Below are 14,077 nucleotides of genomic sequence, written 5' to 3'. Positions count from 1 at the left end.
ATATCTATTTCTGTTACAGCATATATTATATTTGTTTTGCATCTAAATCTAAGGGAAATTGACATATTTAAGATGAATACTAATCATGATTATTACAATTTTTCTCCGCTTGAAATGTGTGAGATAAGAAGACAACAGAAACGCGTCAGCCAATATTTGAGATATATTTTCCATGTTGATACAGATTTTTTTATTGTCAAACCATGTTATAAGAAACTTGATCATGTTTTGTTCCTGGAGTCAGGTGATATTAACAGCAGACGAAGCCTCCAATAATGGATGAGGCTTCTCTTGAACCTCTGTGGCATTGTGTTCTCAGAGTTTAAACCCGCACTTCAGTTCTAGTTTGAGGAATGGTCTATTTTGAAGTTTGAATCAAAGGACAGGCTCAACAGTTTGATGTATGGGAGTGATAAACTTTCCTGATAGGGTTAGTCCATCAATGAATCTCCAGACGTGTTTCTTTTATGATTTCTGACTTGAGTAAGGGCTGATTTGTGGATGCCATTTGTTCTTGGAGTAGAGAAAGCCGACGTTCCCAGCACGTTTTTTAAAGTCCCTGCTTCTGATGTGAGGCATTTTTGGTAAGGTGAGTGAGTCTGTGAGTGAGTTGGGTTTAACGCCGCTTTTATCATTATTCCAGTTATATCAAGGCGTGTCAGCTTAATGTGGGAGGAAAGCCCGAACTTATTGAGGTCGCAGACGTTAACCACTTCGTTGTAACCCACAAGCTCGGGTATGGTGCTGACAAACCTAGAAACATAAATGGGGCGAACCAGGATTCGAACCAACAATCATAGGTTGCTGGCATTCCCAAGGGACACAACTCTGCACAGCGAATCACAGTGCCTTAGACGACTGTGCCACCTGTGCCCCTTTTTGTAAGGGATATTTTGAAACTCAGGCTGCTTGGTGGGTCTCATTGACGTGCCAGAAATGTATTATCCATGGTGCCGGTGTACCAAGCGATCTCAGCGCTAAGGTGATCATAACTTCCATACCTTAACATAGACTCAGCGCTAAGGTGATCCTAACTTCCATACCTTAACATAGACTCAGCGCTAAGGTGATCATAACTTCCATACCTTAACATAGACTCAGCGCTAAGGTGATCCTAACTTCCATACCTTAACATAGACTCAGCGCTAAGGTGATCATAACTTCCATACCTTAACATAGACTCAGCGCTAAGGTGATCATAACTTCCATACCTTAACACAGACTCAGTGCTAAGGTGATCATAACTTCCATACCTTAACATAGACTCAGCGCTAAGGTGATCATAACTTCCATACCTTAACATAGACTTATGACAGTCGTATTGCTAAGGTTGATTTGTACAACGGCACCCATTTCTTTAAGGTGTAATTATTTTCTCTTATGTCCAATTACTAATTGTAAAAGTGTTTTTCTAAAGAAGGAAACAATTCAGATATTCCTGGTTGGTGTATGTGGTATCTCAAGTTATCCCATGGTGTCTACAAGGCATATGCACCAGGAAGGGTTTGAAACACACTGTATGTCCAGCTCTCCTGGAGGCTGTGGACCGGTGACCTTACCGTGGTTGTCATAATTCTGATGGATCGTCTGTGAATCAAAACATTGTTTTCGTGTCAGCCGAGGTCATGATAGGTCACTTTTGATGGGCAGGTATTGGTTGAAATCTGTCACAATGACAGACATTGGTTGAAATCTGTCACAACGGCAGACATTGGTTGAAATCTGTCACACCAGCAGACATTGGTTAAAATGAGGTTTCTCTGTTTACAAATGTGTTCACTCCATATGTGTATCCTTCTTAATCCCATCTGTGATGTATTAATACAGTTGTATTCCATTTATTGACAAATAATTGTTCTAATTTATTATTTATTTCATTAATAATTTATTTATTATTATCTCTTATTATTTACATTGAAACTGTCCGTTAGCTCAAATTTAATGAGGGTTTCAAGGTGACAGAAATAATTTGTGCTAGGTCCTGCCACTCAGTATATCACACAGCCAGTGGCAATATTGTCTGGATTTATTTTCAAATGGTGGATTTTGCTTTTCCAATCACAAGGAGTAATCACTTAAACATATATAACCCGATGTGTCAGCCTCTGTCTCCATGTTTTCCTCTTTATCATAAAGAAGACTTAGCGTTGTGTGCCATATTTAACTCTACTTCATTACACCCTGTACCCAGGGACTAGATCTTGTTTGTTATCACAAGATATCTTAATTAGAAAACATTTTCTTCAAAGAGTTCAAGGTTTTGTCTGGATCTGGGTTGATCAGATTTTGTATGAACTTCATCAGGAAGCGTGATCCCTGTGAGATAATTTAACACTGAGTATCCATATTCTTCAGAAGAAGATTTTTGAAAAATGATGGCAGTCTCCCAGGAGCTGTCAGTGGGTATCTCTGGAGTATGTTTTGTGGGCCTCACTGATGCTTGCTGCCGTTTATTTTACACAGCCATATCTATAAACTGCACCATTTCTCTAAATGTTGACAGTACTAAGCCAAGAAAATGATCTTCAGTGTTTATGTTGTAAGAAGAGCCAATAGCAGTGGTACAAAGTGTTATCTAGTTCTTACACACAAACATTGCTCCAGCAATAAATTCCCTGATAATCATGTTTACTGAAAGCTTATGACGTAACAATGTCAACTCAAGTTGTAATCAAACAGTGCCCTGTTACCTCAGTTGTCACAGCTGGGCGACCATAGCCGCTATCTGATGGTAGTCGCCTGACCGTGTCCGCTGTCTGTCACACTCCTGGATAAGACTTTCTCAGATACCTAGTTTCAGCAAGGATAGGTAACTTGTGCCAGCGATATGTAACGTGTGTTTCTCAAGATATGAAAATTGGAGTTGTTCAACGATGCTACTATCATCAGTCATGATGAAATCTAAAGGTGAGTGTTAGGTGATGTTGTATATGACAATATGATATATTGTGCCCTATTATTCCTGTGCTGGGGGGAATTATGGCTGTTGTGTGTTTGTGAAACTCTTTATGTCTTCCAACAGACGATGGCATTGCAGCATGAGCGATACAACATGTATATACATTGTATATTCAAGATAGTATTGAGGATTCATTTCTGTAGTTTGTGTATTTGTTGTTAGAAGGAAGGTGTAGCATCGCTGTTTGGAACTGACATTTTGGGAAATGTTAGAGAACGGGTGCTGACTTCCATGGCTGAACTTTTTTAAGTACATCTTAAATAATTTTATTCTTTAAAATGCATTTTTATTATATAGGAACAAAATACTTTCCGTTATAGTGAGAAATCTCTGCTCTCATCATTGTAAACTTTTGGAATATGAGAGCAAAAATCATTTGAGTTGCATTTTAGATTTCGACCTTTCAGATCATATGCATTGTTTTTCATGTTTTTTTAGTCATTTTTTAATATTGCTGTAAAATATTTCTATCTGTAATTAGCAGAGACAGCTACGAGTAAACCCTTCTACAGAGTTCCCGCTGGCTTTTGAAACTCTAAAAATTACCCGTTCCCCCTAATTTATGTCAGTCCCTTCTTTCAACAAATAAAAAAACGTTTGAAAACTACATGGTTTTAATTCTTCGTCATCATGTTCAATGCAGAGATGTCATCCCTGAAGTAACTATGTTAGATATACGCCTCACTCACACAAAGTTCAGTCACAAGTTTCTCCTTCTTGGAATATTTCCAGACTAAGTCGCTACAAATATATCTTTAACCTCGAAGCAAAATGTTATGTCTTTGCACTAAAAATAGACAAGGGGAAACCAAAATGGTAACAGACAAGATTTCTTTGCTCGAATTATATACTTACAATGCATATAACACCAATGTTTTGTTCAACAACAAAGATTTATAAGGTACTTTTTTTGTCGGTCACCAGGGATTAGCAGTCACATGAATTACCTGTCCAAACCTCATTTTAATGGTAAAAACTGGTAATTACCGGTAAATGGGAAAACTGCTTCTTGTATGAACAGACAGTGTTGGTAAACGTGGCCGGTGTTGGTCCACACCTGCCCAGGTGTGTCAGGTGATGCTCTGTGCTTGGTACAGACACAGTGTCAGCATGTTTTGCACTTCCCCCCTGTTTACAGTAATGTTCAACTATCTTCCACATGTCCTGCCTGGAAGTTGTATTCTATCTGACAATATCATCCTCTATACAAAATCAGAAGGGACTCATTATGTCACATAGATCTGTACAAGTACTGATTATCCGAACGAATGTCTCTATATTAATTACAAACTCCGAGGAATTACTGATTATTTTAAGTCCCGACCCTTGGTTGAGGGACAGAGAAGTCCTAACTCTGAGATGTGAGTGGGTTATTCTGATATATCGCACATTGTCTTTTTCGGAAAAAAAAGTTTTTATTACGTGTGGAGACATCAGCTCAGGCTGTCTGTTGGAATCACATCATCACATAAACACGGAGGACATCACCTTTAATTATTTGCTGCAACAACAACAACAACAACAATAATAATAATAATAATAATAATGGTGACTTGCCCAAGGAGATGCCACATGTGTTGATATGATGTCGCGTTGCTATGGACCAAACAATTGATGTGAACTAGCCAGTTTGAATGATAAAATAATGTTGTCAGTATCCAGTATCCCCCCCCCCCCCCCCCAAGACCTGTACATCTATGAAGGGGCAACTTTACCTTGTACATGGCTGTATGTATAGTCTCATTACCCTACTCCGACACAAGGCTGTAGTTAGTCCGGGATAATTGACAATCAAACCTATAGAACCACAGATAGTATCTATACGTAGTAGTAGTGTTAGGTAACATTGCCACCATATATACGTGCTGACAGAGTAGACATTTCTACAGAGATTTACCTTGAATATAGGTAGCTCTCTCGGGGGCTTTTGTAACAGCCTGTTATGAGATTCAGGCATGCAATCTGGCTCTGAATCTTTGCAAATGAAGTAATAAAAAAATATAATAAATATATAGGGAAAGTTCAATGTTGATCTGAATGTTATCCATACTATCTGCTTCATATAGATATGTCTGTGTGCCTGTGTGTCTATCTGTGTCAGTGTCTGTGTCTGTGTCTGTGTCTGTGTGTGTGTCAGTGTGTGTATGTGTGTGTGTCAGTGTGTGTGTGTGTGTGTGTGTGTGAGTGTCTGTGTCTGTGTCAGTGTCAGTGTCTGTGTTCGTGTGTGTGTGTGTGTCAGTGCCTGTGTCTGTATCAGTGTCTGTGTAAGTGTCTGTGTCTATGTGTGAATTGTTTCCACTGAGACCTCCTTCATCTAGGTGGAACTGTTACCAGACAATCTTCCAGATGAAATGTTTCTGTATAGACAAATCATGGTTAAAATGTAATGTTGCATCTATTAACATACACAATTAAAATCATAATTGTCAGGAAGACAGGGTTTCACAATAACACAGGAACGAACAAAAACTGTATACTTTTAAAGGTGTTAAGCCATTTTCTTACAAAAGCCATTATATTAGATGCCTGTTTGAATTTTTTAGTCCCTTGTGAAGATCAGGTATAGAATTGGTCTTCATAAACCCATGCTGTAAGAGGCGACTAACGGGATCGGGGGGTCAGTCTTTTTGACTTGGTTGATGCATGTCATCGATCCCAAATGCGTGGATCGATGCTCATGATGTCAATTACTATATTTTCTGGTCCAGACTTCATTATTTACAGACCGACATAATATAGTTGGAATATTGGTGTTTGCAGCGTTAAACAACAAACAAACAAACTTTTAATCAAACATCCAATGTGTTAATAAGCTGGTGTTGTCGCTGGGGTGAGGTTCAGTGTGGAAAGCTTTGAAGCTTGATGCTGGTAAAGTTCTACTGACAGAGTGAAATTTAAATTTAAATATTTGTTTTGCCCTCGAGGGTGTGCAGCGATATTGGGCTGCCCTGTTCTGAATGGAGGGAACCGAACTGGGCAGAATATTCATGTTGTAGACACATCCCATGAATCTGGGGAGAGGACTTTGAACTGAATGAAATGTTTGATTGAGTTGGGAGTAGGAAGAATTAGAACATTGATCTGTTGGAGGGGTTATTTTGTTGGAATCTATTGCCGTACTTTCAAGACTGATTGAATGATCTAGCCACCAATTTCTTGCTATTGATGAGAGTTTCAACATGTTAGTTAACCAGGTGTAGAATCCAATGCACAGTTAGTATATAACACATTTTGGTTAGGGATTATTTCCTCAGACCTTAACTGGCTGAATTTCTGCAGATATTGTTCTACCATCCTTAATAATATTGACAGACAAGTTTGGGAGTTCAACTGAATGAATAAGGAGACAAGCAACACCGCTGGCTGCAAGTGGTAAAGTGTCCCACCACTGCTCATGCAATGTCATTACGATCTGAAAGTGTGTAGTATTTATCAATGTTGTAGATACTGTCGGCGTCTGTGAAACCGATGAGAACAGGTTCGGTGCTGACAAACCTACACACATAGTCAGGGTTGATCAGGGATTTAAACTTATAATCATTGCAAATTGCAGCCTCTTATAATGGGCTGCCAGTTGATATTGATACAAAAGTATTCATATGTAGTGTTAAAATGAGAAATGTTCTGGACGTCAAATACCTTTCAAGCTTCAAGCAGGGGACCATGTAGCTAATAATAATAATAAACAAACTCGCAAAAAAACCTTAGATGAGGCCTCGTCTTTGAGTTTTTTGAATATCCATGCTTGCCATAAAAGGCGACTATGCTGGTCATGAAAGGCGACTAACGGGATCGGGTGGTCAGGTTCGCTGACTTGGTTGATGCATGTCATCGATCCTAATTGCATGGATCCATGCTCATGATATCAATCCCTGGATTGCCTGGTCCAGAATCGATTACTTACAGACCACCGTCATATAGCTGGAATATTGCTGAGTGCGGCGTTAAACAACAATCAAACCAAAAGTTACACAGTCCTGTGCTTCAAGCAGTCAGACTAAGGCACGTTTAATGATGTCCAACACATGAAGGATGGATGACTAAAAGTACTTTTATACAATTATATATTTTATATGTGTTAAAACTCATATTGTGAACCAGTATTGGCATGTTACATACAGAACTATTGTTCTTTTTTAGCGATCACAAGCACTGTCAAGTTATGACCTGTGTTATATTACACTTTGTATTTATTTGTGTTACTGTTTTGTATTATTCAGTGTATTGTGTCAAGTGATGTGTGATATCAGTCAATACTGACGTTTGTTGTGACTGTTACAGCTATTTGTTTGGTATCTTGTTACGCAGTGTTTAATGTTGTTCAGATGCTAGACCTCCATGAAGGGTTTGTGTCAAACATGGGGGCACTGAGTGCTAGCCTGGCTTTATCCTGCTGCTAGTTCTGCCATAACTGCCAATCAAAAACACCAGATTTAATTAAAACAGCTGATAAGACAGCTGTATCACTGTGGAACATAATATTTATAGAAAAGTACTTCTTGCTCAGTCATTGTAGGTAGGCGTTTTGAAATAATGATTATACAATTTTTGGTTACAAAATGCAAAGCTGTGTTTCTACAATATTCAAAATATGTGTGGCAAAATATTTTGGATGTTAGAAATCGACTGAAAGAGTGGATTTCAAGTTTATCTTGAAATTTGGTACTTTTCTAAACCTGATTATGACATTATTTCTTTTGCATCACAATGAGTGGGCCCCGTGAAGATCCGGGGTAGAATAGGTCTTCAGCAACCCATGCTTGCCGTAAAAGGCGACTATGCTTGTGGGAAGAGGCTGCTAACGGGATCGGGTGGTCAGACTCGCTGGCTTGGTTGAAGTACGTCATCGTATCTCAATTGCGTGGATTGATGCTCATGATATCAATCACTGGATTATCTGGTCCAGACTCGATTATTTACAGACCGCCGCCATACAGCTGGAATATTGCTGAGTGCGGCGTAAAACAACAAACCAACCAACCACAATGATCGGTGTTATGTCAGCATAAGGAAGGGCAGTGAAGAGCAACACCTTGCAAGGCTTGCTTACAGTTCTTTAGTGCCCACCTCATAGCTTCAGAAGTAGCCATGCCCCACACCTTCACTTCCAGACAGATATGTGAAGCATTGTGATGGAAACAAAACTAGGTTTGAGCATACAGTGCCATACTTTGTTGAAAGGTTGTTTGTGTGTCTGTAATTCAGATCGACAACCTACCCCAAACATAATGGACTCAACCCATGCCCCTTCACGCAGTATGTTTGCTTGTCCATGTGGAGTGAGTGAGTGAGTGAGTGAGTATGGTTTTACGCCGCTTTTAGCAATATTCCAGCAATATCACGGCGGGGGACACCAGAAATGGGCTTCACACAATGTACCCATGTCGGGAATCGAACCCCGGTCTTCGGCGTGACGAGCGAACGCTTTAACCACTAGGCTACCCGACCGCCCCTTCTCCATGTGGAGCTAGGTTACCTGTAGATTCAGCCAGTTCCAAATTAAATTTTGTGGTGATAAATCTACAGGTTACCGAGCTTTCATAACATATAGTGCCCTTTAACCATAAGGTATTACAGAACACATGCTACCTAAACTTTGGTCAGGGTAGGTTTGTACAGGAGTGACAGTTAGTTAGAATCCTAGATAATTACCTTAAATTAAAGTAAGAATTTGTATAGTGCATTTTCCAATTCCAACTCCTCAAATGTGTTTAGACCCTGATTGATCTCCTAAAGGCGATCTTGAAGAGACAGGTTTGAGTGTCTTATTAAAGTTTGTCAGATTTTCTGTTTCTTGGATTTCTTGTGGCAGATAGCAATGGGCCGGCATGTTGAAATGACCTATCGCCACATGTTTTGGTCGAGACTTTGGCACCGCTAGCAGATGTTGATCTTTGTACTCATATTGAGACAGTTTAACAGATGACCTGCCTTGCATGATCCTACATGTGCTGGGCATACAGTTGTACACTTAGCCATGATAAAGACACACCTATTAAATGTCCTGCTTTAGGTATTTTCCTGGTCAGAATGCCAAGAGGAAGGGGGCAAAAATGAATACAAAGTTAAGAAGTAGATATAAGCAGAGCTCCAGATACCTTTTTGAGCAATTGAAGGTTTCCAGTTAAATGAGGTTATAACATTTTCATCGGGTAACAAATATTTTTATGAATTTATCTAGTCATCACTCTAGTGGGTTTTTCCCAAAATGATTAAACATTTTGAGACTTAAAAAAATGAAATGTTTTAGATGTGTGTAACGGTTCTAAATATAGGCTTGAAAGTAAATGAGCTCGTAATTGTCATTTGGAAATTAGCTCCATTGTACGCATGCTGAAAAAGCTTTATTGGGTACTTAGGCGAGCTGTTTTTATACATTTGAGTTTTTCATTTGATGCATAAGGTTCTGTATGGAAGTTAATTGAAAGTAATTAGGTTTCGAATAATATTTTTGGTATTTTTAGCAACTAGGCAGCTCATCTGTAGCTCTGTGTAAGCTTTTCCTGCCAGATTGAAATGCCTCATAAAGTTTGAGTTGGCAGACAAACAGAGGAAGCATTTTGAACTAGCTTACCTATAATTTATCCCAAAATATGGAAACTGTTTATGTACAATTTTTCATGAACAATATTTTCTTAACCCTAACATATCAGAATCTTCCATGACATTGTTTGAAAAAATATAATGTTCCTGAAAATGATAAAGTGGACACAATTTATGGATAACAACTTTTTTATTTACTGTAAAGTTGACGTTTCTGTATAGGCCCTTACACCGTTGTCAAGCAAGGCAGACTAATGAACATGGTACAGAATATATATAGTACAGTGATCGCTCGCTATTGCGCTCTTCGATAAAGCGCTACTTCGGTTATTACGCGCGGTAACGCATGGCTCCCAAAATTTATGTACATTTTTAATACTGAGAGTTTTACACAGACATGATTGCATTGTTGTTCGTTGTTTATTTGCACATAACGCTTCTCATTGCATAATCAACGGTTTATCGCTGAATGGAGTTCTAATAATCTGTTTGAAAACATCCGCGGCAGGTCCCGGAAATACGATTGTTCTACTAGTTAACTTTTCACACTATACATCCTTTGATCGTAGAAGCGCATGCATGCAATAAAAGAGAACCACAAGTGAAGTTTATATTCTTAATTAGTGGGCAATCCAATTTAAGGCTAAACTGTCACACACATGTAGTTGCTGTCACAACACGGCGGTCATTCATTTCGTAATCGCGCTTTCGTAACATCGCCTGTTTTTTCCCCGTAGTTATAACAAGCGATTTCATTGGATTAAAATTTGTTTCTAATGACGCTTTCTTGCCGAAATCTGCTACAAGTTTCGTGATTGGTCAATTTTGAGCACGTGACCTCAGGCAGCCAATCAAGCTGTGATACAAAGCTCTTGTTTGATAAATTTCAGAAGTTAGCGAAAGATTTTTTGTTAAATCGTGTTATTCTGAACGTTTTAAGCAGGAAATCACGATATATATTAAAAATATGGAACTTAGCGAATGTATCGTGCTAAGTTACGAGCTGTGACAAAGATTTTTCATGCATATATTTTTGCATTAAACGTTGTGTCCGAGCCGAGAATTCAAGGCGACGAAAGCCGAGATGTCATTGGCTTACATTACACGCGATCGCACGAAACGATGCAAATAATAACTTAGATGTAAGTTTGATTACTTTTAGATATATTTTTGTTGATTTTATTTATCACTTTGTATAATATATTTAAAGATTTGCTTAAAATAGTCTTTATTTTGCTCTTTGACATGTTCGATGCGGACCCGTTGTCGAAATGTTTGTCTGAGAATTTTATTTTCAATAACATCGCGGGAAATAGTGAATAATTTTTTAATTTATTGATAAAAAATGATAAACTAGAATGGAATACGTATTTCAGACATTGTGAAATATGACAGATTTAATAAATGAATGATATTACAGGTAGATCTAGGTCCATAAAAATATATACTATTTTGACGTGACGTGAGATAAACACATAGGCCTATTGATGATTTGAGATTTGCCGAGCGCGCTCCCCCGCCTCGGCCTCGGTTAAACGGCTCATTGTCTATAACGCCCACCAATTATTTGGACCCCATTGGTAGCGCAATAGCGAGCGATCACTGTAGGTGGAGGATCATCTTCCCAAGGCAAGAGAGTTAACTGACTAGGTCCAGTTTCCACCCTTGCCGAACTAGGCTGGTATTATGGAGTTACATTTTGGATGGACTAACGAGTCTATGCATAGTCCAATCAAAATCGCGCACCAAAATCGAAATCCGGTTCGTAAACTATTGTGCAGGTTTCGGTGGATTGCAGGATTTGCAAAGCATGTGCACCGCCAACTCGTTGTCAGCAGATATTTTCAAAATCTTATCATGTTTTTAATTAAGGTGCTCACGTGATTTGATGCATTCCATGATGTAAGACCCGTTTCATCACAATATCAATCTTGATTATCGATCAGATCGTCCTGACTGGGCGCCACCATGTTGTGTAAAGCAAACGCAAGTGATACGAGAGGTGGAATCTGATTGGTCCATAGGAGAGGCTTAGAAGGGACATAACTGGTAATAGCCACTGGTGGCGCTACGATCGAGCCCAGTAATTCCAGCCTAGTTCGGCAAGGGTGGAAACTGGACTTTTAATGTCAGTTAACTCTCCTGCCTTGGGAAGATGGTGGAGGATTAACAGTAACAACAATTGCATACATGAGAAAATACTAGAAAAATCATACTTTTGCCTTAGATTTCAAAATAACATGAGCTATTTTAGAGAAGCAGTGACCCCAAAACACCACCAGGCTTTTCCAAGAGTACTAAGTGCTCTGTCCCAAATAATGTATATGCTGTTCTGTGGTGTGTCTTGTGCGTTGGGTGATAGACGCAGCATGTTAAACCACCTGACACATCTTCCCTGGTCGGGATGGTTGATGATGGTGACAAGACACAGGTGTGTGTGACTCTGTGTCAGGTTAAGTATTAGAATGAAAGGGGCAGGCATAATCGTACATCATCCTGAAGCAGTGTATGATAATTACGCTGACACGGTAAAGCTTGAGTTGCCATCTGGCTAACGTCCATGTTCATGTATTCTCACGGCCAAAAGAAACACGAACCATAGAAACAAATACAGAAGTATGTACGTTAAGAAGAGATGTTTCCAATGTGTACCACTTGATGACAAAACTAACTGACTGCATCGAGTATGGTTTTACGCCGCTTTTAGCAATATTCCAGCAATATCACGGCGGGGGACACCAGAAATGGGCTTCACACATTGTACCCATGTCGGGAATCGAACCCGGGTCTTCGGCGTGACGAGCGAACACTTTAACCACTAGGCTACCCGACCGCCCCGACAAAACTAACAATTTGTCAAGTGTTTCCACAGAGTGTCATTATTCTTATCACGATATGATGCACGTGATTTCACCCAGAGAGTGACAGATCAGTTGTTCAATCCCAAGTCACATCTTATCTATAGATGTTAAAAGATGGTACTTGTTGTTTCCATGCACTTGGCATGAAGAGGATACAGCAAAGACTGGTCGGCTCGGCGTCAGTATAGTGTGTCTGAGTGGGCTATCTCAGTAGGCTAGCATTATAAAACTGACAGTTATCAAGATTGGTACAAGCACCCTCACAGACGTACATGCACATCGCTATATATATGCAAAAATCATGAATGCGAGGCTAAGCCCTGTTTCACCTGACCCTTGAGGTGTCATCAATAGAGCAGGAAATGCTGACCTGTTTCATGAACACCTGGTGTCATCACTATAATACTTAACATTGATTTGCGGGTGTCGGCTTTTGATATTGTCCCATTTGTGAGGACCTAGTGTATATTGTGACACATGGTTCAAATATGGCTTTGTCAAATGCGCGAATAATTTTAATAATATGGATACAAAATATATTGCTGCCATTGTTGATGCAGACCAGGCATGTTCTAGCTACTGACTGCACAGGTCAAATTGTATCTGCACTGAAAACGAGACTGAAATTGTGCTGATATGATAGACTTTTAAACACTCATAACGGAAACTCAACGTGTAGATTGATGCATTTTGGTAACGTTGCAAAATATTCATGTGGAGGATACATTGTTTGATGTAATGTTTGATCAATGTCTGAAGACACATATGTACTGTAAGATACTGTAATTTATTGTATATCCATTTCCTACTGGACCATCGATCGTCTTACGACCTGGTCGGTCGGTACACACACAATTTCTTGATATCATTATAACAGTCTCTGCAGTACAGGTGTGCCTGTGTTTACCTGTAAATCGTGTGATGTTTAATCTATACATAGTGTATACTGTGTAGGTATTTCTACCTGTGTCAGGTGAAGAATGTATGTCACCACCTGCTGCCAATTTCATTAACATTTGGGACTGTGTCAAAATATTTTTGTTTTTAAAGATGAGAATAAATATTATTTCACATCACTGATCAATCCTTAAGTCAATAGATATATGTTGTTTTATATACCTGTATTTGGAATGAAGTTTATTCTAACTTTTACAGAAATGATATAAAAGATTTTGATATGGCCCCTCTGCAATATGTCACTGTATATATGTTAAGAATGTTTCAAGTCGTATAATTTTGTTATGTTACATGTTTAATATGCTTCAATATTCAGAAAATCAATTTTATTTGCATTAAATCTAATGAAGTGCAAATAAGTAGTACATTTTTTTGTAGGCAAGAAATATTTTTAAAATGTTGATATATTGAAATGCTGATCAATGTGAATATTGATGGCTAATGCATGTTCTTAGTTCGTTTGGGTCAACACACACAAGGAAAAAAACAATCTAGACTAAATGGAAGGAAAATGTAATTAGATAAAAATCATAAATTGTATACTTACAATACTAACACCAGTGGTTCTTGTGAATGAGTGTGCATGTTCTGCCTCATCCTCGTTTATCATGGGTAATATTTCTCCATTCTATTTTGATTAACACCCTGGACCATTCTCTGCTATGGATTTGTTTTAGCCCAGCTATAAGGACAAAAATAGATGTTCTATGAAATTATTTTTTTTCTTTCCTGATTTAAACAATTAGGCGGCAATATG

At 38.7% G+C, this 14,077-nt stretch overlaps 1 protein-coding gene across 9 annotated transcripts in view; it reads left to right on the top strand.

The window, feature by feature from the left end:
• Window positions 1-14,077, top strand: part of LOC124111827 — a 229,313-nt gene that overhangs the window by 131,177 nt on the left and 84,059 nt on the right. The window contains exon 1 of one of the 9 annotated variants that reach the window (XM_046471665.2): window positions 2,732-2,907. The exons of the other annotated variants lie outside the window; for them this stretch is intronic. Within the exon in view, the coding sequence (XP_046327621.2) occupies window positions 2,874-2,907 (34 nt within the window). The 5' untranslated portion in view covers window positions 2,732-2,873. Of the gene's footprint in view, window positions 1-2,731; window positions 2,908-14,077 lie in introns of those variants that run through there. 9 annotated transcript variants of the gene reach the window in all.

The sequence above is a fragment of the Haliotis rufescens genome, unplaced genomic scaffold, assembly GCF_023055435.1.
Source record: "Haliotis rufescens isolate VD_foot unplaced genomic scaffold, xgHalRufe1.0.p SCAF_5, whole genome shotgun sequence".
NCBI classification, from domain to species: Eukaryota; Metazoa; Mollusca; class Gastropoda; order Lepetellida; family Haliotidae; genus Haliotis; species Haliotis rufescens.
The sequence above is the reverse complement of the archived record's forward strand: the minus strand, read 5'-3'. Positions and strand labels throughout refer to the sequence as shown.